Source organism: Trachurus japonicus, chromosome 13 (assembly GCF_045865225.1).
Source record: "Trachurus japonicus isolate A0001 chromosome 13, Traja_1.0".
Taxonomy (NCBI): domain Eukaryota; kingdom Metazoa; phylum Chordata; class Actinopteri; order Carangiformes; family Carangidae; genus Trachurus; species Trachurus japonicus.
In genome coordinates this window covers 1027647-1054830 of record NC_140919.1, presented here as the reverse complement: position 1 = coordinate 1054830, position 27184 = coordinate 1027647, and the positions used below count along the sequence as shown (strand labels likewise).

At 47.5% G+C, this 27184-nt stretch overlaps 2 protein-coding genes across 2 annotated transcripts in view; both read right to left on the bottom strand.

Annotated features, from left to right (window-relative positions):
• The window catches only part of LOC146975198 (NLR family CARD domain-containing protein 3-like), a 124944-nt gene that overhangs the window by 43131 nt on the left and 54629 nt on the right, over window positions 1–27184 (bottom strand). The window contains exon 2 of the mRNA XM_085794668.1: window positions 16849–16894. Coding sequence (XP_085650794.1) covers window positions 16849–16894 — 46 coding nt within the window. The remainder of the gene's footprint in view (window positions 1–16848; window positions 16895–27184) is intronic.
• Window positions 9189–14853, bottom strand: LOC146975200 (uncharacterized). The gene is given in 6 exon segments (XM_085794570.1): window positions 9189–9399; window positions 9491–9664; window positions 10649–10815; window positions 12297–13109; window positions 13111–13160; window positions 14577–14853. Coding segments are annotated over 6 exon segments (1692 nt in total).

Below are 27184 nucleotides of genomic sequence, written 5' to 3'. Positions count from 1 at the left end.
CGTTACAAAGTAAAAAATATATGAACTTGCACTGTGTCTGTGTGGGTTGTCAAAAGTAGCTACGCCGCTGCCGCCTCTCTCTCTCTCTCCCTTCAGACGCACACAGCAGCAGCAGCAGCAGCAGGTAGCTAGGCACACGTTCCTCTCTCCCCCTCACCGCTACGTGAGTTAGTGCATAACAGGGCTCGTCGCTATGTTGTCGCCATTAGCCACAGCTAGCGGCTAATGGCGTCCATCTATTCGGCTACGTTTACAGTGACCAAACGTCCTCTTTTGACCAGACATGTCCACTTCTCACGTCCTGTCCGTGGCGTCCGTTTTTTTTTTTTTAATGAACTCATGAACATGTCCGGCTGTGTTCGGTAACGGGACCGCTGACCCTGCCAGATTAAATGACTAGACAGTAGACACACCGGGGCTGAAGGCCGGACCGGTCCTACTCCTACCGGCCCGTTGAGTTAAATGTAGGAGCCCAGTCAGATCCATGGCCATGCTCAGAGGAACAGACAATGTGTGTGTGTGTGTGTGTGTGTGAGAGAGAGAGAGAACCTACAGTAAAATACCCCCCCCCCCTTTTTTTTTTTTTTTTCCTTTTCTTTTTTTTATCCCTGTGGTATTGAAAATGGTATTGCTTGTCTGGAGTGCCCGGACTGGGATTTCAAAGGAGGTTAAATCGAAAGCAACTGGACTTAGTTATTTGTCTAGGAAGACGTTTCACCTCTCATCCAAGAGGCTTCATCAGTTCATGTACGCATCTGACCAGGCTGGGACTGGTCCAACTAGGATGTAGTCACTGACGGAACTGATAACATCGATGACGCAGCGTTTGCCATCTCGGGATACATCCAATTCTGCGAGGACATGATTATCCCCAAAAAGACAATTAAAATATTTTCGAATAATAAGCCATGGGTGTCTCCAGAGCTAAAACAACTTCTTAATCAGAAAAAATGCCTGTTTAAGTCAGGGGGAAGCAAGGAAAAGAAGAAGGAGGTACAGAGGCAGATTAAAGCCATGATCAGACAGTGTAAAGCATCATACAAAGACAGAGTGGAGAGTTTTTTTTAAATCTGATAGCAGAAGAGCATGGATGGGCTTACAAACAATCACAGGGTACAAACCTAAGAAGCAGGTTCTGCAGAGGGGTTGAGGATGCACTACTGACTCTGGTGAATAACATCTATAAGCACCTTGAAGGTGCATGTCTGGTGCATGTAGATTTTAGTAGTGCTTTCAATACAATTCAATCGCATTTGTTAGTGAACAAATTAATGGATCTCAGTGTAAACTCTAAAATTATTTTGTGGATCTATGATTTTCTGACCAATCGTAGTCAGCGAGTGAGGTTTAATTCAGCTCTCTCATCACCAAAGATCATCAACACCGGGGCTCCTCAGGGGTGTGTTTTGTCCCCTGTGTTATTTGTTTTATACACAAATAATTGTCAAGCAGCCTCTTCTGAGCATAAGTTTTTTAAATATGCAGACGACACAGCCTTAGTCGGATTTTTAAAATCTGGAAGAGCATCTGTGGAGGGTTTTGATAGGGAGATAGAGGGTTTTATGCAGTGGTGATCAGACCACTTCTTGGAGGTCAATGCCAAAAAAACTAAAGAGATGGTAATTGACTTTAGTAAAAGAAAGATAAGTGTCCCCCCTTCTAACATAGATGGTGAGCAAATCCAGAGGGTCTCTACCTATAAATATCTAGGAGTTGAAATAGATGACCAACTTAAATTCAGCGATCTAGCAACAAGTAAGTCCAGGAAGCTACAGCAGAGGCTGTTCTTCCTTAGAAGGTCGAACTATTTCAGGATAGACCGACGTATCCTCCAAATGTTCTATAAAACTGTCCTGCAGAGCGTTCTTACCTTTGGCCTCCTCTGTACTTTTGGTAATATGCGTGTTCGGGATCAAGCTAAATTGCAGCGTATGATCAAGACAGCCAGTAGGATCATTGGGATCGATCAGGCATCGGCAACCCAACTGTACAGGGAGCTGATCTTAAAAAAGGCTGAACAGATCATGAATGATCACACGCACCCTCTCCATCTAAGGTTTCAAAGGAGTGGTAGGCCAGGGGGCAGAATCCTCCAGCAAAAAATTAGGACTGTGAGATACAGCAATTCCTTCGTGCCAACAGCAATTAGAATGCTCAATAGCAGATAATGTGAACTGACCTGTATGCCTGTATGCACCTCTGTTGTTTTTCTGTCTTTGTTTTTTTTAAATGTTTGTATGTTTGTATTTATTTTAACTACTTCTTTTTATCTATCTGACATTGGCCGTGCAATGACCATATGAATTTCCTCTTTGAGGATAATAAAGTTAAACTTGAACTTGAACTTGAACTTGGTATTGAGTATTGAATATTTTTCTTAATAACGATATTGAGTTGAAAGTTTTAGTATCATGATCGTGACAACCTTGGGGCAGTAGTGGCTCTGGACAACTGCAGTGAAAAAAAAAAGGAACTAAGTAACTTTTAGTCTGAGTAAATTTTAAATGAGCTACTTTTTACTTTTACTTGAGTAGATTTTGACACCAGTACTTTTACTTTTACTTGAGTAAAATTTCATCAAGGTAAAAGTACTTTTACTAGTAGATTTTTTTGGTACTCTTTCCACCCCTGGTCAGTGGAGTGGGCGGAGCTTCACTGTGGCCTACACCACCTCTGGATATGGTCTGAGTGATGGGATCTGATGTCATCAATGCATGGATAGGGATGGGAATTGATAAGATTTTTACGATTCCAATTCCATTTTCGATTCTGCTTAACGATTCGATTCTTTATCAATTCTCATTCGGAAAATAAAGGACAACAAACTTTGTTCACGTTTGTACCAGGGCTGCCCCCAAATAGTCGACCAAGCATTATCGACCAAAAAGTCATTTGTCGACCTAAATTTCAACATTTGGAAGCATGGCTTGTCAAAATTAAGTCAAAATCAATATGACTGAACCATTTTTTTCTCTACACGGCAGGTCCCTGCGGCAGCGATATCGCTGTTTTGAGCAACTTGCCAACTTTTCAGATGTTTTTACAGACATGTCTGGTTTGGAGACTCAGACGTGAAAGCATGAGGCGATCACTGCTGTTTTCAACGAGCAGCGGGTGTTACCGTGAGCCCCGTCCCAAAGCACTCACTGGCAGTCAGGCGGAGCTGCAGTCAGAGACCCGCACCGCTCTATGAGGGGCCGTCAGGGACATAATTCAGAATTACCACTCACACACACATGTAAAACAAAACACATTCACACACAATAGTAAAAACTTCACACACTTACAAGTGAAATGCTTTCATAAACACAACTGAGACACTTTCACACACACAACTGAAATGTTGTGCTCTCATACACACAACTGAAATGCTTCCACACACACAACTGAAACGCTTTCACACACACAACTGAAACGCTTTCACACACACAACTGAAATGTTGTGCTCTCACACACACAACTGAAATGCTTCCACACACACAACTGAAAAGCTTTCACACACACAACTGAAATGTTGTGCTCTCATACACACAACTGAAATGCTTCCACACACACAACTGAAACGCTTTCACACACACAACTGAAATGTTGTGTTCTCACACACACAACTGAAATGCTTTTATACACACAACTGAAATGTTGTGCTCTCATACACACAACTGAAATGCTTCCACACACACAACTGAAACGCTTTCACACACACAACTGAAATGTTGTGCTTTCATACACACAACTGAAATGTTGTGCTCTCATACACACAACTGAAATGTTGTGCTCTCATACACACAACTGAAATGCTTCCACACACACAACTGAAATGTTGTGCTCTCATACACACAACTGAAATGCTTCCACACACACAACTGAAATGTTGTGCTCTCATACACACAACTGAAATGTTGTGCTCTCATACACACAACTGAAATGTTGTGCTCTCACACACACAACTGAAACGCTTTCACACACACAACTGAAATGTTGTGCTCTCATACACACAACTGAAATGTTGTGCTCTCACACACACAACTGAAACGCTTTCACACACACAACTGAAATGCTCTCAAGATTTCAGTGTAACAGGAAGGCGTTTCACTGTAACAGGAAGGCAGCTAAAAAGAGGAAGTGTGGGCTATTTTTCTTCTTTGGAGCATTCTGAGGAGGCACATGCGGCCTACATGTAGCCTACCACGTTTACATGATGTTTTTTAATTCAGAATTAATTATTCTGAATGAAATAGTTCAGAATTAAAATATTCTCCTTCGAGTTTACATGGAAATAAGCCAGTGACAACGTCACAGGGAGGACCCTATTGAAATTCGAAATCCAAAATAATCAACGAAAAATACGGACTCCTGAACATGCTCAAAAACGGACGATTTTTGGCACGCACATGAGATACGCAAAAAGTTTTGTCTGATAAAGTCGTTAAAAATGGACGTGCCAAAATGGCTAAATAGCGCCCCCTAGAAAGTTGGAAACGGCGAGCCCCACTTCTGTGTTTCACCTACATGCATGAAATTTGGTGGGGTTATAGAACATGGGGAGACACACAAGAAATCCTCTTGGAGCCACGCCCTAAACCCAACCGGAAGTCCGCCATCTTGATTTGTAGTTTTTTCCTATTTGAACGAACTCCTCCTAGAGATTTCATCCGATTGACTTCAAATTGGCTATGGACCATGTAGAAGCCATGCTGATCTTATCTTGTGCTCTGCGTGTCTATAGGTCAAAGGGCGTGGCTGCTATGATGCCACACATTTTGGCGACTTTCGTGTTCGGGGCCATTTCACTTCAACGGCTCTCACGCCGACATACTTGATCGTAGCCGCTTCAAACTTGCTAGACATGATGATGACTTCCTGAACAATCTGACGTATTAACTTCCGACCTTACTCATAGCGCCCCCTGGTGGTAACAGGAAGTCGACATTAATTATGCTAACATGAATTAATCCTACATAGTTCACCCCAGCAACTTCGTTCCACTTCTCATACATGCAAAACAAGTCGGTGAAGCTACATTACGAACGCTTTGAGGCTACGGCTAATGGCCCCCGTGTGGCGGCGACAGGAATTGCGGTCCATCGAAAACAAACTCCTCCTAGGGGTTTCGCCCGATCGGCTTCATATTCGCTACACATCATCCTCAGACCGCCCTGATTGCAGCTTGTGCTCTGCAGGTCGGTCGGTCAAAGGGCGTGGCCACTGTGGCTGCCGCCATTTCTGAGGCCTCGCCATGCATACACGAGCTGCTCTATCTCCCACGTACTTCGTCCGAACTGCTTCAGAATTTATGTACGTGATCAGACACCCGCCCTCTACACCTCCATTTGATCATACGCAAGCTCGCTCAAGTCGCCCCCTTGTGGACACAGGAAATGCCATATTTTACATCGACATTGTCCGATTTGCTCGAAACTTCTCATGTGTGATGAGGTAACGACCCTGAACGCAACGGCACACATCCCGTTACTGCCCCCTGGTGGACGAACCATAAACTTGCCATAACTCCATCATACATTGCCCGATTTGCTCGAAACTTCACGTGTTTGATGAGGGAACGACCCTTAACTAGCTGCCCACGTCCGGTGGTGTGTGGGGTTTCGAAGAGCGCCCCGGGGGTGGCGGGGACCGGGGGGCGTGGGAGCGCGACGCCGAGTGGCGTGGAGCGAGGGCCCGTCATAGCCGCTTGCGGCTTTAATTCTGAATTGGGGTTTACATGGAAAACACATTAAATCGCCTTTATTTAATTCTGCTTAACGTCTGGGGGTCGGGAAGCGTTCTGATTGGACAGAGGGTACACGTGTTTATGTATTTACATCCAGGGTGCGATTTGTGAAAAAAACAGAGGGGGGGATAGTTTGCAGTGGGTGGGGTTATACTATACTATAGTCACCCCCCCCCCCCGTACCTCCGCACCTGACAACTACCGTTCTCAAACAGACTCTGGTCTCCTAGTGGACCGGGTCTGGCTCCGAGTTTGAGCAAATGAGCAGAGACCCGACCAGGTCCGACCGTGTTGACCCTGGACCCGATGCGGTCGGACCACGGCAAAAATAAATAGACCTAAATAAAAGAAAGCCTGTAGTTGTGTTCATAGAGACGTAACAAGCATGTTGATCAGCTGGTCATTGAATAGACTACAGTAGCCTATAGGTCATTTCAATTTGCGCATCTGTGTTTTTTTTCCTTTTTATTTTGTTTTATAACATTTATATGCGCATCGAGAGTGAGTGAGTGAGTGAGTGAGTGAGTGAGTGAGTGAGTGAGTGAGTGAGCGAGCGCGGAGAGAAACAGCGGGTGCACCAGATGATTGCCAACCGACAAAAACTGAAATGAGACGGTTAAAGAGAGGAAAAACACAGAACAATAGCCTATATGTCCAAGAGATTTTGTCCCGAGGAAGGATCGGATGGTGGCCCAGGTTTAGTGATGAGGAAACTGTCACTGTCCGCTGCGCATCTGTCAGCAGCTGCTCCAAACAGACACGTCACTAACTTTATTTTGAAGGGACAGATTGATTTTGTTAACAGTGACTTTGTTGCACCCAAACATTAAGCATATATAGAGAACCGACCCGGCTTGAGACCGGCTTTTATTTGCTCAAACCTGGAGACAGACCCGACCCAGTGCAACCGGCATCTCTCGCCTTTTTTTTTTTTCCAGAATTGACAGTAGCCTGGGTTACGGTCTGGGAGACGCTGTGCGCTACTGTAGGGGGGATGAGAAGGCTCACGGTTCAAATAGACTTGATCTAAAGTAGGCTCTGTCTGACCAGAGGGGGGGACAACACGTTTCCCCACCGGGGATAATAATAAATGACCAGAGGGGGGGGTATCGAAAACAGAGGCAAATCGCACCCCGTTTACGTCTACCGGAAGAAAACAAACTCCATTCTCAGTGTGTGAAGTGAACCGAGCTCAGAGAGCTGCAGCCGTGAGCCGCTCCGCTGCTCCTAAACTTAACAACAACTTAGAAGCAGAAAGTTTCTCCTCTTAACTGCCAGGATCGCCTTCCCCGGTGTGTGAGCCTGGCCGCCGCCGTGCTCCGGCGGGGATCCTGGCAGTGAGCTTCGCCTTCCCCGCCGGAGCAGCAGCAGTGGCGGCGGCTACAACACAACGTTACAGCCGCAGTGAGTGAGTCATGTCGGGACAACCAGGCTTCATGAACCCGCTTCACAGACCCCGGTGCCCGGCTGCCGCCGCTGCTGCTGCTCCGGCGGGGAAGGCGAAGCTCACTGCCAGGATCCCCGCCGGAGCACCCGGGGCAGGCGATCCTGGCAGTGAGGGTGTGTGAGCCTGGCCGCCGCCGCCGCTGGGGGCGGCCAGGCGGGGAAGGCTATCAGTGAGCTTCGCCTTCCCCGCCGTAGCAGTGGCGGCAGCGGCCAGGCTCACACACCGGGGAAGGCGATCCTGGCAGTGGAGAAACTTTCTGCTTCTAAGTTGTTGTTAAGTTTAGGAGCAGCAGAGCGGCTCGCGGCTGCAGCTGTTCACTTCACACACTGAGAATGGAGTTTGTTTTCTTCCGGTAGACGTAAAATAAACACGTGTACCCCCTGTCCAATCAGAACGCTTCCCGACCCCCAGACGTTAAGCAGAATTAAATAAAGGCGATTTAATGTGTTTTCCATGTAAACCCCAATTCGGAATTATTATTTCCATGTAAACTCGAAGGAGAATATTTTAATTCCGAACTATTTCATTCAGAATAATTAATTCCGAATTAAAAAACATCATGTAAACGTGGTAGGCTACATGTAGGCCGCATGTGCCTCCTCAGAATGCTCCAAAGAAGAAAAATAGCCCACACTTCCTCTTTTTAGCTGCCTTCCTGTTACAGTGAAACGCCTTCCTGTTACACTGAAACGCCTTCCTGTTACACTGAAATCTTGAGAGCATTTCAGTTGTGTGTGTGAAAGCGTTTCAGTTGTGTGTGTGGAAGCATTTCAGTTGTGTGTATGAGAGCACAACATTTCAGTTGTGTGTGTGAAAGTGTTTCAGTTGTGTGTGTGGAAGCATTTCAGTTGTGTGTATGAGAGCACAACATTTCAGTTGTGTGTATAAAAGCATTTCAGTTGTGTGTGTGAGAACACAACATTTCAGTTGTGTGTGTGGAAGCATTTCAGTTGTGTGTATGAGAGCACAACATTTCAGTTGTGTGTGTGACAGCACAACATTTCAGTTGTGTGTGTGAAAGCGTTTCAGTTGTGTGTGTGGAAGCATTTCAGTTGTGTGTATGAGAGCACAACATTTCAGTTGTGTGTGTGAAAGCGTTTCAGTTGTGTGTGTGGAAGCATTTCAGTTGTGTGTATGAGAGCACAACATTTCAGTTGTGTGTGTGAAAGCGTTTCAGTTGTGTGTGTGGAAGCATTTCAGTTGTATGTATGAGAGCACAACATTTCAGTTGTGTGTATAAAAGCATTTCAGTTGTGTGTGTGAGAACACAACATTTCAGTTGTGTGTGTGAAAGCGTTTCAGTTGTGTGTGTGTGGAAGCATTTCAGTTGTGTGTATGAGAGCACAACATTTCAGTTGTGTGTATAAAAGCATTTCAGTTGTGTGTGTGAGAGCACAACATTTCAGTTGTGTGTGTGAAAGCGTTTCAGTTGTGTGTGTGAAAGCGTTTCAGTTGTGTGTGTGGAAGCATTTCAGTTGTGTGTATGAGAGCACAACATTTCAGTTGTGTGTGTGAAAGCGTTTCAGTTGTGTGTGTGGAAGCATTTCACTTGTAAGTGTGTGAAGTTTTTACTATTGTGTGTGAATGTGTTTTGTTTAACATGTGTGTGTGAGTGGTAATTCTGAATTATGTCCCTGACGGCCCCTCATACCGCTCCACGCCGCTGACCACCCACCACCAGCCACAGCTCAGTCACTCACCTCATCTACCGTGTTTATAGTGATAAACAGGCACACAGCCTGTAATTAAACCCGACCGCCGTGTTGGACTCACCAGCATTAATTCACAGAGCGACCGCGGCAAGAAAAAAATAAAAGGACTGGAATTGATAAGGGAACCGTTTGCAAAATTGGCAAACGATTCCAAGGAATTGAAACACTGGGAACCGATTCTCAACAAGAACCGGTTTTCGATTCCCATCCCTATGCATGGATAACCTGAGACAGATGTTAATACCAGGTGTGACCAGGTGTGAACGGGGCCATAGAAAATGTTCCAGCTCCTCCTCCTCTATCAGACAGTGTGTGTGGCTGCAGTAGCCTCTCCATACCTGAGAGAGTCCAGTCTCCAGTCTGGATCCTCCAGTCCAGCAGACAGCAGCTTCACTCCTGAGGCTCCTGGATGGTTGTAGCTCAGGTCCAGCTCTCTCAGATGGGAGGGGTTGGAGCTCAGAGCTGAGGCCAGAGAAGCACAGCCTTCCTCTGTGACCAGACATCCTGACAGACTGAACACACACAACAACACACAGGAACCCTCTGTCAACACCTGCTGCTGTGTTCAAGTGGCATCAGATAAACAGCTGGATGGATCCTCACCTGAGAGTCTCCAGTCTACAGTGTGGACTCTCCAGTCCACCAGACAGCAGCTTCACTCCTGAGTCCTGCAGGTTGTTGTTACTAAGGTCCAGGTGTCTCAGACTAGAGGACTGGGAGCTGAGGACTGAGGACAGAGCTTCACAGCTTCTCTCTGAGAGGTTACAGCTGCTCAATCTGAAGAGGATTTCAAGGAAAAACACTCACATACTCAATATGAAGGAAATAACAGGTTAGAATCATAAATACACAACAACAATTTCAACACAGAGTTTACAGTGTTTCTTACTCAACATGTTCTTGTTTGTATAAATAGATTTATAGATAGATTTGACTATAAACTGTGACTGTGATGGTACCATTCCAATATTCTCCGGTCCGCGATTTCATTTGTAATGACGGACGGCTGTTTTTACAGTCAATGATTCAAAATAATCATCTGGCGACCGCGGTACTGACCGCTCCTCCCGCACCGCTTTATGTGAAATGATGGACAGGATAAGGAAGAGGATAAGGAAGTACCGGGATGTGGAATCACGTGAGTTCGGTGCTTTGTGACGTCAAGCTGCACAGCACTTCCAATTCCCCCGTTTAGAGACACTATCTCAAAAAAGTGTAGAAATCAATTTAGGGAGTGAACAGACTTTTTTCACCTCCAGGCGTCATAGAAAGGCCACGGGAACACATAGGACCTACAAAACCAGTAGAAAGTGGATTTTGCATAATATGGGCCCTTTAAATAAATAATCAGCTGTTGTTTTTAAGTAGAACCTCCTTCTACCTCCATCACCAGGCTCTAATCACTGCCACTAACAAACTATATGAATTAATGAACTAAAAATGATGAGACTGAGAAAATATTTTACCACTTAAACAATGAGTCATATTCTGCTGAAAGTGGAAAAACCAGGTAAAACTGTCATAAAACCTGAGCAGTGTTCACTCTGGTGACAGTGAACGCTGCTCAGGTTCATCATTTATAAACCGATTCATTCAGTTCAACGTTCACTAAAAACATGAACATGTCCAATGAAGCACAGCCTTCTTCTGTGACCAGACATCCTGACAGACTGAACACACACAGCAACACACAGGAACCCTCTGTCAACACCTGCTGCTGTGTTCAAGTGGCATCAGATAAACAGTTGGATGGATCCTCACCTGAGAGTCTCCAGTCTACAGTGTGGACTCTTCAGTCCAGCAGACAGCAGCTTCACTCCTGAGTCCTGCAGGTTGTTGCTACTCAGGTCCAGGTGTCTCAGACTAGAGGACTGGGAGCTGAGGACTGAGGACAGAGCTTCACAGCTTCTCTCTGAGAGGTTACAGCCGCTCAATCTGAAGAGGATTTCAAGGAAAAACACTCACATACTCAATATGAAGGAAATAACAGGTTAGAATCATAAATACACAACAACAATTTCAACACAAACCTGAGAGTTTACAGTGTTTCTTACTCAACATGTTCTAGTTTGTATAAATAGATTTATAGATAGATTTGACTATAAACTGTGACTGTGATGGTACCATTCCAATATTCTCCGGTCCGCGATTTCATTTGTAATGACGGACGGCTGTTTTTTCAGTCAATGATTCAAAATGATCATCTGGCGACCGCGGTACCGACCGCTCCTCCCGCACCGCTTTATGTGAAATGACGGACAGGATAAGGAAGAGGATAAGGAAGTACCGGGACGTGGAATCATGTGAGTTCGTTGCTTTGTGACGTCAAGCTGCACAGCACTTCCAGTTCCCACGTTTGGAGACACTATCTCAAAAAAGTGTAGCAATCAATGTAGGGAGTGAACAGACTTTTTTCACCTCCAGGCGTCATAGAAAGGCCACAGGAACACATAGGACCTACAAAACCAGTAGAAAGTGGATTTTGCATAATATGGGCCCTTTAAATAAATAATCAGCTGTTGTTTTTAAGTAGAACCTCCTTCTACCTCCATCACCAGCCTCTAATCACTGCCACTAACAAACTATATGAATTAATTACCTAAAAATGTTGAGACTGAGAAAATATTTTACCACTTAAACAATGAGTCATATTCTGCTGAAAGTGAAGAACCAGGTAAAACTGTCATAAAACCTGAGCAGTGTTCACTCTGGTGACAGTGAACGCTGCTCAGGTTCATCATTTATAAACAGATTCATTCAGTTCAACGTTCACTAAAAACATGAACATGTCCAATGAAGCACAGCCTTCCTCTGTGACCAGATATCCTGACAGACTGAACACACACAGCAACACACAGGAACCCTCTGTCAACACCTGCTGCTGTGTTCAAGTGGCATCAGATAAACAGCTGGATGGATCCTCACCTGAGAGTCTCCAGTCTACAGTGTGGACTCTTCAGTCCACCAGACAGCAGCTTCACTCCTGAGTCCTGCAGGTTGTTGCTACTCAGGTCCAGGTGTGTCAGACTAGAGGACTGGGAGCTGAGGACTGAGGACAGAGCTTCACAGCTTCTCTCTGAGAGGTTACAGCCGCTCAATCTGAAGAGATGATCATTGGGAATTAAAGAAGAAATGAATTAAATATCTGTCCCGTTGAAAGACAGAAGGGTTTTTATATAATGATGAATATATCCAACTATCTCTACACTTACAGAACTTTGTTGGAGGCTTTGACCACTGGCAGCAGCCTCAGAAGAGCCTTCTCTGAAGCAGAGTATTTCTTCAGGTCAAACTCGTCCAGATCTTCTTCTGATGACAGTAAGATGAAGACCAGAGCCGACCACTGAGCAGGAGACAGATAATCTGTGGAGAGACTTCCTCTGTTCAGGGACCGTTGGATCTCCTCCACTAGAGAACGATCATTCAGTTCATTCAGACAGTGGAACAGGTTGATGCTTTTCTCTGCAGAGGGAGTCTCTTCAACCTTCTTCTTGATGTACTGGACTGTTTCCTGATTGGACCGTGAGTCACTTCCTGTCTGTGTCATCAGACCTCGTAGGAGATTCTGATTGGTCCCCTGTGAAAGACCCAGGAGGAAGCGGAGGAACAAGTCCAGGTGTCCATTTGGACTCTGTAAGGCCTCGTCCACAGCGCTCCGGTAGAAGTTTGTCTCTGCAGATTTGACTCCTGTTGTTTCAGTCTTCTTGGAGGTTGTTTGTTGTTGTGACATCAGGTTGAGTCCAGAGTTGATGAAGGTCAGATGGACATGAAGAGCAGCCAGAAACTCCTGAACACTCAGATGGACGAAGCAGAACACCTTGTCCTGGTACAGGCCTCTCTCCTCTTTAAAGATCTGTGTGAACACTCCTGAGTACACTGAGGCTGCTGTGATATCGATGCCACAATCTGTCAGGTCTGATTCATAGAAGATCAGGTTTCCTTTCTGCAGCTGCTCAAAAGCCAGTTTTCCCAGAGTCTCAATCATCTTCCTGCTCTCTGGACTCCAGTGTGAATCTGTCTCAGCTCCTCTATCATACTTGACCTTCTTCAGTTTCAGATGAACCACCAGGAAGTGGATGTACATCTCAGTCAGGGTCTTGGGCAGCTCTCCTCCCTCTCTGGTCTTCAACAGCTCCTCCAGAACTGTAGCAGTGATCCAGCAGAAGACTGGGATGTGACACATGATGTGGAGGCTTCGTGATCTCTTGATGTGGGAGATGATCTCTCTGGCCTGCTGCTCATCTCTGAACCTCTTCCTGAAGTACTCCTCCTTCTGTGGGTCAGTGAACCCTCTGACCTCTGTCACCATGTCAACACACTCAGGAGGGATCTGATAGGCTGCTGCAGGTCGTGTGGTTATCCAGAGGCGAGCAGAGGGAAGCAGGTCCCCCCTGATGAGGTTGGTCAGCAGCACATCCACTGAGGTGGACTCTGTCACATCAGTTAGGATCTCAGTGTTGTGGAAGTCCAGAGGAAGTCGACACTCGTCCAGACCGTCAAAGATGAAGACCACCTGGAACTGATCAAACCTGCAGATTCCTGCTTCTTTGGTTTCAGAGAAGAAGTGATGAACAAGTTCCACCAAGCTGAACTTTTTCTTTTTCTCTTTCAGCACATTCAGCTGTCTGAAGGTGAAGGGAAATGTGAACTGTATGTCCTGGTTGGTTTTGTCTTCAGCCCAGTCCAGGGTGAACTTCTGTGTTAAGACTGTTTTCCCAATGCCAGCCACTCCCTTTGTCATCACTCTTCTGATTGGTCGGTCTCTTCCACGTGGGGCTTTAAAGATGTCTTCTTGTCTGATGGTTGTTTCTGGTCTGTGTGGTTTCCTGGACGCTGTTTCAATCTGTCTGACCTCATGTTCATCATTGACCGCTCCAGCCCCTCCCTCTGTGATGTAGAGCTCTGTGTAGATCTGGTTCAGAAGGGTTTGGTGTCCTGCTTTAGCGATGCCCTCAAACACACACTGGAACTTTGCCTTCAGTTTGGATTTGAATTTATGTTGGCAGCCAGTGAGAATCTCTGTAAGAATAAAGGACCAATGACGTCAGTGAGAAGTTATTATTTTAGTTATTGCATAGAAAACATGAATCATGGAAACACCTCTGTTTTCATTTCCATGTTTCCCACATGAACTATAAACTGTTTTCTTGTCTGTAACAACATCTATTGCACGTTTCCATTCCGTTCCGTCCTGGGTGAGGGATCCCTCCTCTGTTGCTCACCCTGAGCTTTCTCCTGGTTTTCCCTGTTAAAAGGGTTTTCTATGGAGTTTTTCCTCAGTCGATGTGAGGGTCTAAGGGCAGAGGATGTTGTTGCAATGCCATGTAAAGCCCTTTGAGACAAACTGTTTGTGAAAATGGGCTATACAAATAAAATTGCCTTGCCTTGCCTCTGATGACATGAAGCGACAGAAGACACTGACACAGTCTCAGTCCACAGAAGAACTGTGGCAAGTTCTCCAAGATGCTTCAACAACCTGCCAGGAGAGGAACTGCAGCACTGACACTTCACTGTTGGCCTTATGTTTCAGCCAACCACATGTAACATTTAAGACTCAGACTACAGAAACTCCCCACTCTGCTGACAAGACCAAAGAAGCTCTTTGGATGATGAAACTGTCCTCATCCACCAGGTTTTGATTGACCACTCTACAATGTCCTTATAACTTCACATTTTTGATCAAACTTACGTTTGGGTTCTGAGATGGGCCCTGTGAAATTTCTCAGTAGATCATTCTGATTAATCTTCTCCAGGACTGTTTTGGTGACTTTCACAGTGTTTATACAGTAGGTCTGGACCAGTAGATCCACTGTGTATAACCTGTTTGCTTTCTCCAGTCGACTTTTTGGGATTGATGGGAGTTTTTCTAGGACTCCTCTGTGCCACAGGTACCACTTGAATTTTTTAAAATCATCATCTCCCAAATCCTCCAAAGTCTTCAAAAGGATCTCTGGGAGTGTCTCCATCTTTTCCCTGAAACAGGAATGACAAACAGTTTGAAACTGGGTTTACAGTGTATGACTGAATTCTGACTCACTAAAAGACTGTTTATTGATTAATTTCAAATTTCTGTATTTCTTGTGTGCCCATTTTTGCAGTTTACAGGGGTAAGGAGAAGAGATGAACCCAGGGCCGGCTCTAGCCATTTTGGTGCCCTAGGCGAGATTACTCTCTGGCGCCCCCCCAACAATGATCATAATGATCATAACGTATAACATAGCAGTGTATCTATGTCCCCTCTGACCCTGAGATACACGACTTGCACATACAATCAGTAAAATTGCATTGAGTATCATAACACTACAGAACTTCATTGCATTGTAAAATAAATAGAAAACAGGGAGATGTAATGTTACACTATAAAGTTCTGTAGCTAGTTGTCTGTAATTATATTTAGCTGCTGTTTACAGTCCTTGTAAAATGGATGAACCATATTGGCCAAATTTTCCTTGTCCATATGAACCTGAATCTCTTTTTTGAACAGCACAAATTACCAAGGCAGTGTAGTTCTCCTTAGTGTGTATTCTCTCAAACAGTCATGAAGTTCTGGGCCAGACAGGTTTATTTCTAACATGTACTGTGAGTAAATAGAACAATTTCTAAAATGACAGTGTGTATGATGATCTTAAAGCTGGAACTGGTTCATTTGAACATTTGATCAGCAGAACTCGTGGTACTCTAACCACAGACAGAGTTACTGACCTTCACTCTGCACTGTTAACTTCTACCTGATGTTCATCTCAGGGCTTTAATCACAACAGGAATTGAGATTTTTCTATTACCAACTCTCTTATCAATTATGTTCCTAACAACAATATTATTTTGAGCACAATATCACTTGTTATTCTACTTAAACCAACACTAAGGAACTTTTCAACCTTCATATTATATTTTCATAACTTTTGTGATGGTACATCGACTTACAACAGGTTGAATGACACCTCTGTCATCGCCATCGAGCTGGTCAGCTCTCCCTGCCCCCCCCCCCCCCACCAGAGACTGCCTTCATCAACTCCTGCTAACATTTCCATATTTCGCACATTCTGTGACATAAACTATAAACTGTTTTCTTGTCTGTAACAACATCTCTGTCCCGTCTGTCCGTCCTGGGTGATGATCCCTCCTCTGTTGTTCACCCTGAGCTTTCTCCTGGTTTTCCCTGTTAAAAGGGTTTTCCATGGAGTTTTTCCTCAGTCGATGTGAGGGTCTAAGGACAGAGGATGTTGTTATGATGCCATGTAAAGCCCTTTGAGACAAACTGTTTGTAAAAACGGGCTATACAAATAAAATTGCCTTGCCTTGCCTTGCCTCTGTCATGGCCTGAGGGGGTCTGTATCATTATGGTCTGTATCGCCTTCACTGGCACTAAGCAGCTTTGAGGAGCATGGTAGGAACCCGGCTCTCACTTAAGTTTCACTTTCACTTTCGAGAGTCACGACGAGGAGGGAGCAGCAATGATTGTTTATGTGTGTTTACTGTGAAATGATCCGCTGGCAACAGAAACTTAGTTTGGACGTCTTCTGTTAATGTCCATGCACCGGGAGATCAGGATGTTTACAGCGCTACGCGCTGGTGCTCATGGGAAATGGAGTCTTCCTTCAGGCAAAACACTACCGCTTTGGGCCACTGGCGCCGCCAAACTCAACCAAAACTGAAAGTTCTTTAGTACTGCTTTAACATTTTTATATATATTTACCATCAAAGAGAATTTAACTGTATATTTCTACAATGACAATAAAGCCTCTCTACTCTGTTCTTCTGATCTTGTTTTGAGACTGAAACAATGGCTTGTTGATTTAAATGAGTTATTCACTGTTATTAGTACCAATAATAATAGTAAAACAATAAAGCACTACACTGTCACATTAAAAACCTGCTATCAGATAACAGCAGTATCTCCACCCGTGCTGCTCCACAGAGCAGAGATCTGAGTCTTGGACAGTTAGAGATCCTCATCTCACCTTTGACCTCTGGTCTGGCTCTCATGTTCCCCACACAGAGTGGTTTCAGAGGGGGGGGCTCCCTCCTCTCTGTCCTCACACTGATCCATAGCTGAGCCTCCACCTGCAGAGAGAGCTGCCGTCACAACAACAAGGTTTACACACCTGTCCACCACAGTGTCATTCTGCTGTCAACCAGCAGATGGTGCTGAGGGAAGGAAAGTTCTGCTTTCAACCAGCAGATGGTGCTGAGGGAAGGAAAGTTCTGCTTTCAACCAGCAGATGGTGCTGAGGGAAGGAAAGTTCTGCTGTCAACCAGCAGATGGTGCTGAAGGAAGGAAAGTTCTGCTTTCAACCAGCAGATGGTGCTGAGGGAAGGAAAGTTCTGCTTTCAACCAGCAGATGGTGCTGAAGGAAGGAAAGTTCTGCATTCAACCAGCAGATGGTGCTGAGGGAAAGAAAGTTCAAATCCTTCCGACATCAAACTGTTCTTGCAAATCTTGCATAGTTCCCCTTCAATAGCGAAATGTTTAAAACACAACATTCACCACCTTCCTTCATGTACAACAGAACCTTTATCCAATGGAGAACAAACAGAACAAAGGAGATAAATCAGCTGAGTGTTAGAACAAAGACGACACTCACCAGGTGAATTCAGACCCACATCCAGTCAGAGTCGCTCTTCCTTCACCTGTAGAGGAAACACAGAGAGAAGCATCAGCATCAGTCTATAATCACTTTACAGTCAAAGAGTAGAGACATTAACATGATGACAGTGAACACAACAGGAAAGACAGAGAAAGAGTGAGAAAGAGAGAAAAGCAGCAGAACTTACAGACTTTCCATCAGGACTTTAACATGTGAGGGTCTTCATCAGTTTCTCCTTCAGTCAGTGACAGTCGACTGGTCTCTGAGCTGCTGTCAGAGAAAAGGGACGTGGAACAACAGAACAGGAAGACCTTTCTGATAAATCATGTGACACAACAGAGTGGACTTTGTGGTTGACACGTTGATTGTTCAAGGTTCAAGGAAAACTTTGTTATCACTCAGGGGCAATTAGTTTTATAGCCAGCAGTGACACACACAGCCATCCAGACATACAATATCACAGGCAAAGAGTACAACAACATGATCACCTTTTAAAATTAAAGAGGGATTAAAGGAGTTTCTCAGCCTTTTGATCCTGCAGGTAGCTCGGCTGTATCTGCAGCCAGATGGAAGCTACTTAAAGGGATAATTCAGTTTTTTGTAAGTGGGATTGTATGTGGTACAAATGGCCCCTGAGTGTAATATCTACAGTAGATAACACCGAGCTACACCGAGCTGTCAAGCCTTTCACCTCTGAGCCAGATGCAGAGCGGGGCGGGAGCTTGTAGCACTAGTATAGTAGTAGTATAGTAGTAGTAGTAGTGGTAGTAGTAGTGGTATAGTATAGTACAGTGCCCTCCACCGGGGTTGTGACGCGTCAACCCCAGTCTCCCTGAAACGGCCAGTTTGCGTCTGCCATTGGTTCACAGCAATTTGAAGGCAGAAAAACTCAGAAATGCAATTTTGGGGGGCGCTAGAGAGCCCGAACAAGATGGCAGCATAGCGTGACAGCTCCCTGCAACTTCGCACAGAAAACTGCCCCGAACCTCTGTAAACCTGGTCAATTACATAAAACAAAGGATGTCTAAACCCCAAGCAGCAAAGGAGTGCGTAATCTTCTCGAACGCTCGCCAAACAAACACACGAAGCAGCACGAAGACGGCGACGGCGACTCCGACTCCAACTCCGGTCAAGAATGTTGTAGCTAACAACACTGCTAATGTAGCCAGCAACATGGCCAATGTCGCCGACGTGCTATGTGAGCTCAGATCACTCCGCTCCAAGTTCAGTACAAAACTGGACGGAATTAACAACCAACTGGGGGAGCTGAAGCATTCTATGTCAGTGATGGAGAATAATTTAGGTGACATTAAACGAGATGTAACAGCTAATGAACAACGAATCGAGGAGGCCGAAGTCCGCATAGCCGCTACAGAGGACGCGCTGGACAAGACCGAGACGGCTCTGGCTAAAGCAACAAAGCGGCTCACATACCTGGAAGAAAAGACCGAGGACTTGGAAAACCGCGGGAGGAGGAAGAATATCCGGCTGTTTGGTCTTAAGGAGGGAGCTGAAGGTACGCGTCCTCTTTTGGACTTTATAAATGATATGCTACCCCAGTGGCTCGACACTGAAACCGACAGAGCATTTACGCTGGAAAGAGCCCACCGTACCCTGGCTCCAGCAGTTCCCAACCAGAACCGAGCCGTCCTCCTTCGCTTTCTCAACTACCAAGATAAGGAACACGTCCTACGCGCCACAAGACAGCGAGACATCACTCACGATGGATCCAAACTCGCATTCGTCCAGGATTTTTCAGCGGAGACGATCAGATGAAGACGGGAGTTCAACGCTGTAAAAAAACTGTTTGTTGACATGGGGACCTTCCGAGGATTTCACCTCCAACCGTGCAGGCTGAGAGTGCTACACAACGGGAGGATCCAGATGTTTTCCTCCCCACAAGAGGCTGAGGAATTCTACCGCAGAATCTCCGCCAAATAGCCTATACATGACCAGGTTTGAATCGCTTCCTATACATGGAGAGGGGTGAGTGCAGTGACTTTTGTGCAGAGAAATAGGCTCAGCACCGGGCTCGGCGGTGGTCACTTAAACCAATTTGCTCTACAACAGTGGGAAATATGAACAATTAACAGCAGGGACATACTGGTTATAACAAACAGAAACTTATGTTTCATTCTCATTTTATTTTATATTATTTATTTACTCTTAAACGAACACTTGCAGTCTATGTATATGATTGTCACTTTATTTTGGATATGTGAAAAAAAAAAAAAAAGCATGAGAGGAACGGCATTAACACGGGAGCAGCATGTGTATAGGCTTCGATTTGAAGCACACACTGCCTTTTTTTTTTTTCTTCCATAATGTGTATAAAAACCATGCTATACTTATTATTTACTTAAATATTTTTATTTCATTTTTACCTGCATATTTGCTGTGAATTAAGTACCACCCAAGAAAGCTAAGTCTAAACTCTTTTCTAAACTCATGCAACTTCACTGGCTCCCTGTTCATCAACGTATACGTTACAAGCTCCTTCTGCTAACATTCAAAGCTCTCCATAACCAGGCCCCCCCATATCTCTCTAATATGCTTCACCCTTATATCCCACCCCGTTCACTCCGTTCCTCATCTGCCGCCCTGCTTTCCACCCCCTCTTTCTCACTTACCACACTTGGTGCTCAGGCTTTTAGCTGTTCTGCACCTAGCCTCTGGAATTCACTCCCACTACACATACGCACTCTGGACTCCATCGACACCTTCAAATCCCACCTCAAGACACACCTTTTTAAGTTATCCTACTCCCTATAACACTCTGTCCCCTAACCATTTTATCCACCGTATCTATTATTCTAGCCACACTGTATTTTCTTTGTATGTATTCATTAATGTGCTACTGTATTTATATCTGTTTTTGTTTCTTGTTTCTGTCTCATTTCTTACATGTAAGGTGACCTTGGGTTTTTGAAAGGCGCCAACAAATAAAATTTATTATTATTATTATTAATTAAAGATATCTCAAACTGGAATTAGTACTAGTCGTAATTCAGTTACAGATATCTGTAATTCACATAGAGGATATCCGCAAATGAATTATGACACATGAATGGCAAAACTGACGTCATTTGTCCTATAGGAAGAATGTAGTTGTGGATATCTGAAATATTCTTTTTGATGAGGCAAAACTGAATTACAGATATCTGCAACACATATCCAGTCTAGCTTTTAAATGTTGAAATGGGTTGACATATGGAGAGTGTGTGAGCGATGGAAACTCCACATACACACAGCAAGAGATGAAGTGAAGACATAAAGCACAGAGTCAGATCTGAGTTCTCTATCGTATGAGAATATCTCTCCACCACATAATATATGTTATGGGATTTACTGACATTCTAGCAGCTGACGTGAAAACTTCTTTAAGACACACCACGCCTACCGTGGCTTCCCCTGCGCCCTATAAATGGACCCAGCTGCGCAGGGATCAGCTGATCCTCTGATTTTCACTGCAGATCAGACGGCGTGAGAGCGAAAGAGACAGAAGAAACAAATTGTGTGAGAGAGGGAGTTGATCGGTGGCTTTTTGTGCATCCACATACCTTCGGGTAGAGAGCTGGTCTGTGTTGGACTCCTCTCAGGGTGAAAAGTCGCCTTTGCTCCCTTACATTTCTTGGGGAAGAGGAGTTGAGCTGGGGGTACTGAGCGTACAGTTGGTCTGAGGAAGCGACGAAGTCGCGGTTGCAGCCAGCGTCCTCTCTCATATCTCCTTTTTCCCTTTTGTGTGGGGAAGTTGTCCATTAGGAGGATTGTGCCGTGTAGGTACAGCTGGCCGGAGAAGCGACAAGTCGCGGGCACGGCCAGCTCTTTCTTCCTGGGCGGCTTTCTTGCCATAAAAAAAAAAACGCTTCCGCGTATTGTGTTGTGTCGGGCATAATAAGGGAGACCCCTAGTGTAGGCTTGCAGGCCACCAAGCGGTTCAAGCCTGCAGCTGCAGAAATGGGGCAGGCTGGCATGGTTTCCGCTCCAGGCCCCTTCACTGTGCGAACAGTGGAGGGGGGTGCGGTTTGTGTGCAGGGCTGGCCCAGCCGAGGTGGTGCATTCGTCCCCAGGGCCCTCATATGAGGAACGCCCCGCAACCCCCTTCATAGATGTGGAGGGTGATGACGAGGATGCAAGTGTTTCCCTGTTTCCTTCAGATGAGGAGGATGTGTTTGCTGCTGACCAGCAAGAGGAGGGGGAGCTTGAGGAGAAGCGGTCACCTCTCCTGCAAGGTCTTATTAGTAGGGCAGCAACTGCTCTTGGTGTGGAGATGCCGACTATACAGGGGCTCGGCCCTTCACGATTTGATGATGACAAAGGGGGGTCTCAACCTTCAACGCGCTTCTTGGTGCCCCTCCTCTCAGACTTTGAGGAGGTGGTCAGGAAGCAATTTAAAACGCCACGGGCAATGGGTCACTGGTCCGGCCTCTGTCGGGCCATGACTGCGGTTCACGCTCCAGAGAGGATTGGTTGTGGGCCGCCACCCTCTGTGGATGCAGCTTTGGCAGCTCTGGTGGCTCCCTCAAAGTCAGTTCTGGGGAAAGGGAAGAGCCGGAGCAAAAACTGCAACGCGATGGATGGGTTGCTAGAGAGGATGCATGGGGCTATGGCAGTTCAGACGAAACTGGCCAACACGGCAGCCATATTGTCCCTGTATCAGCGGCACTTAGTCCAGCAGCTTTCAGAGGAGTGTGGGGGGCAGCTAGTAGAGGAACTGCAGCAGGTCTCCTCACTTCTCCCCAAGCTCATGAGAGAGCAAGGGGAGGCAGCTGGCAAGGCCTTGTCAGGTCTCTGGCAAGCACGTCGTCATCTGTGGTTGTCACAGTCCCAGTTGCAGCCGGAAGACAGGGCATGTCTTCTCAGGCTGCCTGTGGAACCGACAGCTATGTTTGGGCCTCCAGCAGGCGCAGGAGGCTCGTCGTGCGGCTCGAGAGATGACAAATGCCCTGAGGCAGACCACAGGCTGGCAGGAGGTGCGTAGGCCACAGCAAGGGCACCAACAGCAGCAACAAGCCAGTCAGGCCCAGCCAGATCTGAGGGTCCGGCTGGATGCAGTGCGGCGTGGCAAGAAAGGACCGAGAGGGCGCGGGGGCAAAGCACCCCAGGGCCCCAAGTCCCAGTCCAGACGCCAATTTTTCCCCTGTCGGCCCAAACCCTCAGGGGCCTCATGCAGAAGCATGGGAGTCCTTAGGGGTGGACCCCTGGGTCGTTTCAACAATGACCCAGGGCTATCGCCTTCAGTTTTTGAGCGCCCCTCCTGTGACTTCAGTACCTGCTTTTACCATGGTTGCAGATCACCAGCGCAGAGAGATCTTGCGCTCAGAGGTTTCCACTCTCCTGGACAAGAGGGCCATCAGAGAAGTGGATCACGGCGACAGGCGGGCAGGGTTCTATTCACGTTATTTTCTGATCCCAAAACGCGATGGGACACTCTGGCCTATTTTGGACCTCAGGGGTCTGAACAAGTTTCTTCGACCCCTGAAGTGCAAGATGTTGTCCATTCCACGGGTGAAGCAGGCGGTTCTTGTGGGAGACTGGTTCGCAACAGTCGACCTCAAGGACGCATATTTCCAGATTCCAATCTGGGAGGGCCACAGAAGATTCCTCAGGTTTGCCTTCGACGGCATAATCTTCGAATTCTGTGTCCTCCCCTTTGGGATATCGCTGGCTCCCCGCACCTTTACCAGGTGCATGGATGCGACCTTGGTGCCTCTGCGGGTGCAGGGCCTCAGGATATTGAATTACCTGGACGATTGGCTCATATGCGCTCAGACAGAGGAGCAGTGTCGCCGTCATGTCCAGATGTTGTTGGTGCACATCCAGTACCTGGGTCTGCGCATCAACGAAAAGAAATGCAGTTTGCAACCATCTCAGGCCACCCAGTTCCTGGGCATGTGGCTGGATGCCAGGACTGGGTTGGTCACGTTGACTCAGGTCAGACAGGATTCCCTCAAAGATTGTCTGGAGAGGTTTCACCTGGGGGCCGGGGTCACATGGAAGCTGTGTCTTCGCCTTCTAGGTCTCATGGCCGCTGCTGTACAGGTGGTCCCGCTAGCTCTCCTGCACATGCGGCCTGTACAGAGGTACCTGTACGGTTTGGGGCTCTGCCCACAGAGGAATCTGCGGGCGTCGGTGCTCATAACCGGGGAGCTGTGCACAGCTCTCAGGTGGTGGAAGGTCCCAGAGAACTTGGCGAGAGGCAGCAGGCTGGGCCCAGTGCTGCGCCGCCAGGTGGTCTCGGTGGATGCATCCCTCGATGGGTGGGGTGCTATCCACGAAGGCAGGGGGACCAGTGGGCGTTGGGGAGCCCTATGGCAGGGCCACCATATCAACGCCTTGGAGTTGAGGGTACAAACGGTTCCTTTCACTCAGGGCAATGCATGTGCCTGGAGTGGTGAATGTGGCGGCAGACCTCCTTTCCAGGAGGGGGCCGCATCCAGGGAACTGGAGCCGCTTTGGAGTGGCGGTGGCCGACCTGTTCGCCTCGAGCGAGAATGCTCACTGCCCACTGTTTTACTCCATCGGGAGGGATTCGCCGCCACTGGGTTGCGATGCCATGGCACACCAGTGGCCTCAGGGGCTGCTTTATGCGTTTCCCCCATTCAGCCTCCTGCCCAACCTGCTGCAGAGGATCAGTCAGGAGGACGTTCAGGTGATTCTGGTGGCGCCGGGCTGGCCACACATGACGTGGTTTTCATGGGTGACACCACTGGTGCAAGGGTCACCATGGAAGCTCCCGGTTCGCCGGGACCTGCTGAGTCAGGCGCAGGGGACTCTGTTCCACCCCTTCCCGCAGGGGCTGAATCTCTGGGCCTGGCCACTGAGAGGGCCAGCTTATTAGATATGGGGCTATCAGGTTCGGTGCAGAGCGCTCGGGCCACGTCGACAAGGGCAGCGTACTCTTATCGGTGGGAGCTCTTTGTGTCATGGTGCAAGGCCAACCAGTTTGACGCGTTGTCATGCTCGGCTCCAGAGGTACTCAGATACCTGCAAGAGCTCCTGGAATCAGGTAAGTCATGCTCCACCTTAAGGGGTGTGGTAGCAGCTATAAAAGCCTCTCGTGTTGGTGAGGCTAAGCTGACTGCACAGGATGCTAGCCTCATAGCACAATTCCTCAAGGGGGCACAGAGGCTGGTGCCACGCAGTAGGCCGACCATCCCGACATGGGACCTGAGTAGGGTCCTGTCAGCTGTGGGGAAGGAGCCCTTTGAGCCCCTGGAAACCGTGAGCCTTCAGTGGCTGTCACTCACTGCTGGCTTTCCTCCTTGCAATTACATCTGCAAAGAGGGTGGGGGAACTGTAGGCTCTCTCAGTGCAGGAGAGTTGCTGCCGCTTCCTGCCAGAGGATGGAGGGGTTATCCTCCGTCCGAATCCAGAATTCTTGCCTAAGGTGCTCACTGATTTCCACTTGAATCAATCAGTGGAGCTGCGAGCCCTTAGGCCCTCCGAGGGGGCAGACGGGCTGCAATGGTCAGCGCTGTGCCCGGTTAGGGCGCTAAAGATCTATATTCAACGTACAGCTGCATTCAGGACGACTGATCAGTCGTTTGTCTGTTTCCAGCCTCAGCGTCGGGGGAAGCCGGTTTCTAAGGCTGGGCTTTCTCACTGGGTCGTGGATGCTATCCACCGTGCATACAGTGAGACGGGTGAGCCAGTGCCGGAGGGAGTGAAAGCGCACTCTACGCGGGGCGTATCCACCTCCTGGGCCTTGTGGCGTGGGGCGGCCCTCTCAGAGGTGTGTGCAGCCGCCACATGGGCAACGCCAAATACTTTTACCAGGTTTTATAGTTTGACCGTGGCCGCCAGTACCTCCTTTGGGGAGCGTGTGCTGGGGGCCAGGTCGACCTGAAGATTTATTCACTGTGCCCCTGGGCCAGTTGGCCTCGGGCCTGGCCAGGGTGATGTCAAGATCCTTGTCAGTGGACTGGCAGAGTGCCGGCCATCTGAGTGGCCTCTTCCTTGCACCCAGCCCTTGCGTCTGGCGGGGTTGGTTATGCGGGGATCATGTACAGGGGGTGGTGGCACGTAGCGTCTTGCGGTGTCGCCGCCTTGAGTACATCCATTTGTATATAGTTTGGGGTGATTTTGTACACACTGTAAATTTAGTGCACCCGGGGTGGGGACGTCTCTGTCATGAACTCCAGAGCGCAGAACTGGTGGACACAAATGCACAACACAGCAGGTTCGGACAAGAAAGGCAGGTTTATTACCAGGCAGGGTTCGGTACACGGGCAGGCAGTCAGATAGGCAGAGGTTTCCAAAATCGAGAGGCAAAAGGCAGGTCAAAGGGGCAAGCAGGGTCATACACGAAAACAGGCTATGGCTTGGTCTATGATAAGAGCTGGGACGAGGACTGTGAGGTACAACGAACTGGCAACTAGACTGTGAGACACACAAGGTAAAGTACAAGAGGTAATGAGGGAAGATGGGAAACAGGTGGGGAGAGCAATCAGGGAGCAGGTGTGACAGGACGGGGGAAGGGCGTGCAGGAAGTAAATCTAGAACAGAGACAGAGGGTTAGTGATTTCAAAATAAAACAGGAAAGACAAGACATAAACATGAAATGTGCAATAGCAAACAGAAACTTGACAGACATGACAGTACCCCCCCCCCTTAAGGGCCGGCTCCTGAAGGCCCAGGTGCTTGAGGGTGCGAGGCATGGAAATCACGAATAAGTGAGGGGCAGACAATAAACCGAGAGGGGATCCAGGACCGCTCCTCCTAACGTGAAATGTGGGGTGGACACGCATGGACCTAAGGAGACGCAGGCGGACAGAGACAGGATTAACAACCTTGGTTATGGGGAAGGGGCCGATGAACCTGGGGGCGAGCTTGCGAGACTCCACCCTGAGTGGCAGATTCTTGGTCGAAAGCCAGACCTTTTGACCCGTGGAGTAAGCAGGAGCAGACGACCTCTTTTTGTCCGCCGCGGCCTTATATGCGGTGGACTGCCGCAGGAGGTGCTGGCGAGCTCGCTCCCAGGTCCTCTTACAGCGGCGAACCAAAGACAGAGCAGATGGAACAGAGCTATCAGGGTCTGTGGAAGGAAAGAGAGAGTGGGTGACCATGTACTACATGAAACGGAGAAAAACCAGATGATGCAGAGGGTAAGGAGTTATGAGCAAGTTCCACCCAGACCAGTTGTGATGACCAGGTGTCCGGGTGTCGCGATGCAGTGATCCTCAGGCCCTTTTCGAGTTCCTGATTGAGGCGTTCAGATTGTCCATTAGACTGTGGGTGAAAACCTGACGACAGGCTAACTGTGGCTCCCAACAGACCACAAAACTCTTTCCAGAACTTGGAGATGAATTGTGGGCCCCGGTCAGAGACCACATCCTCAGGGAAGCCATGAATCCTGAAAACATGATTAATTAATGCTTCGGCTGTCTCCTTGGCCGAAGGAAGCTTGGGGAGCGGGATGAAGTGAGCCATCTTAGACAGTCTGTCAACAACAGTCAAAACAACAGTGTTACCACTAGAGGGAGGCAGCCCAGTGACAAAATCCAAGGAAATGTGCGACCATGGGCGCTTGGGTACTGAGAGGGGCAGAAGCTCCCCTGGTGGTCTCCGATGGGACACTTTGTACATGGCACAGACAGTGCAAGCGTTAACATAATCAATAACATCATTCTTCATCTTGGGCCACCAGAAACGCTGCTGCACTACAGACAGGGTCTTAAGGATCCCTGGGTGGCAAGTTACCTTGTTG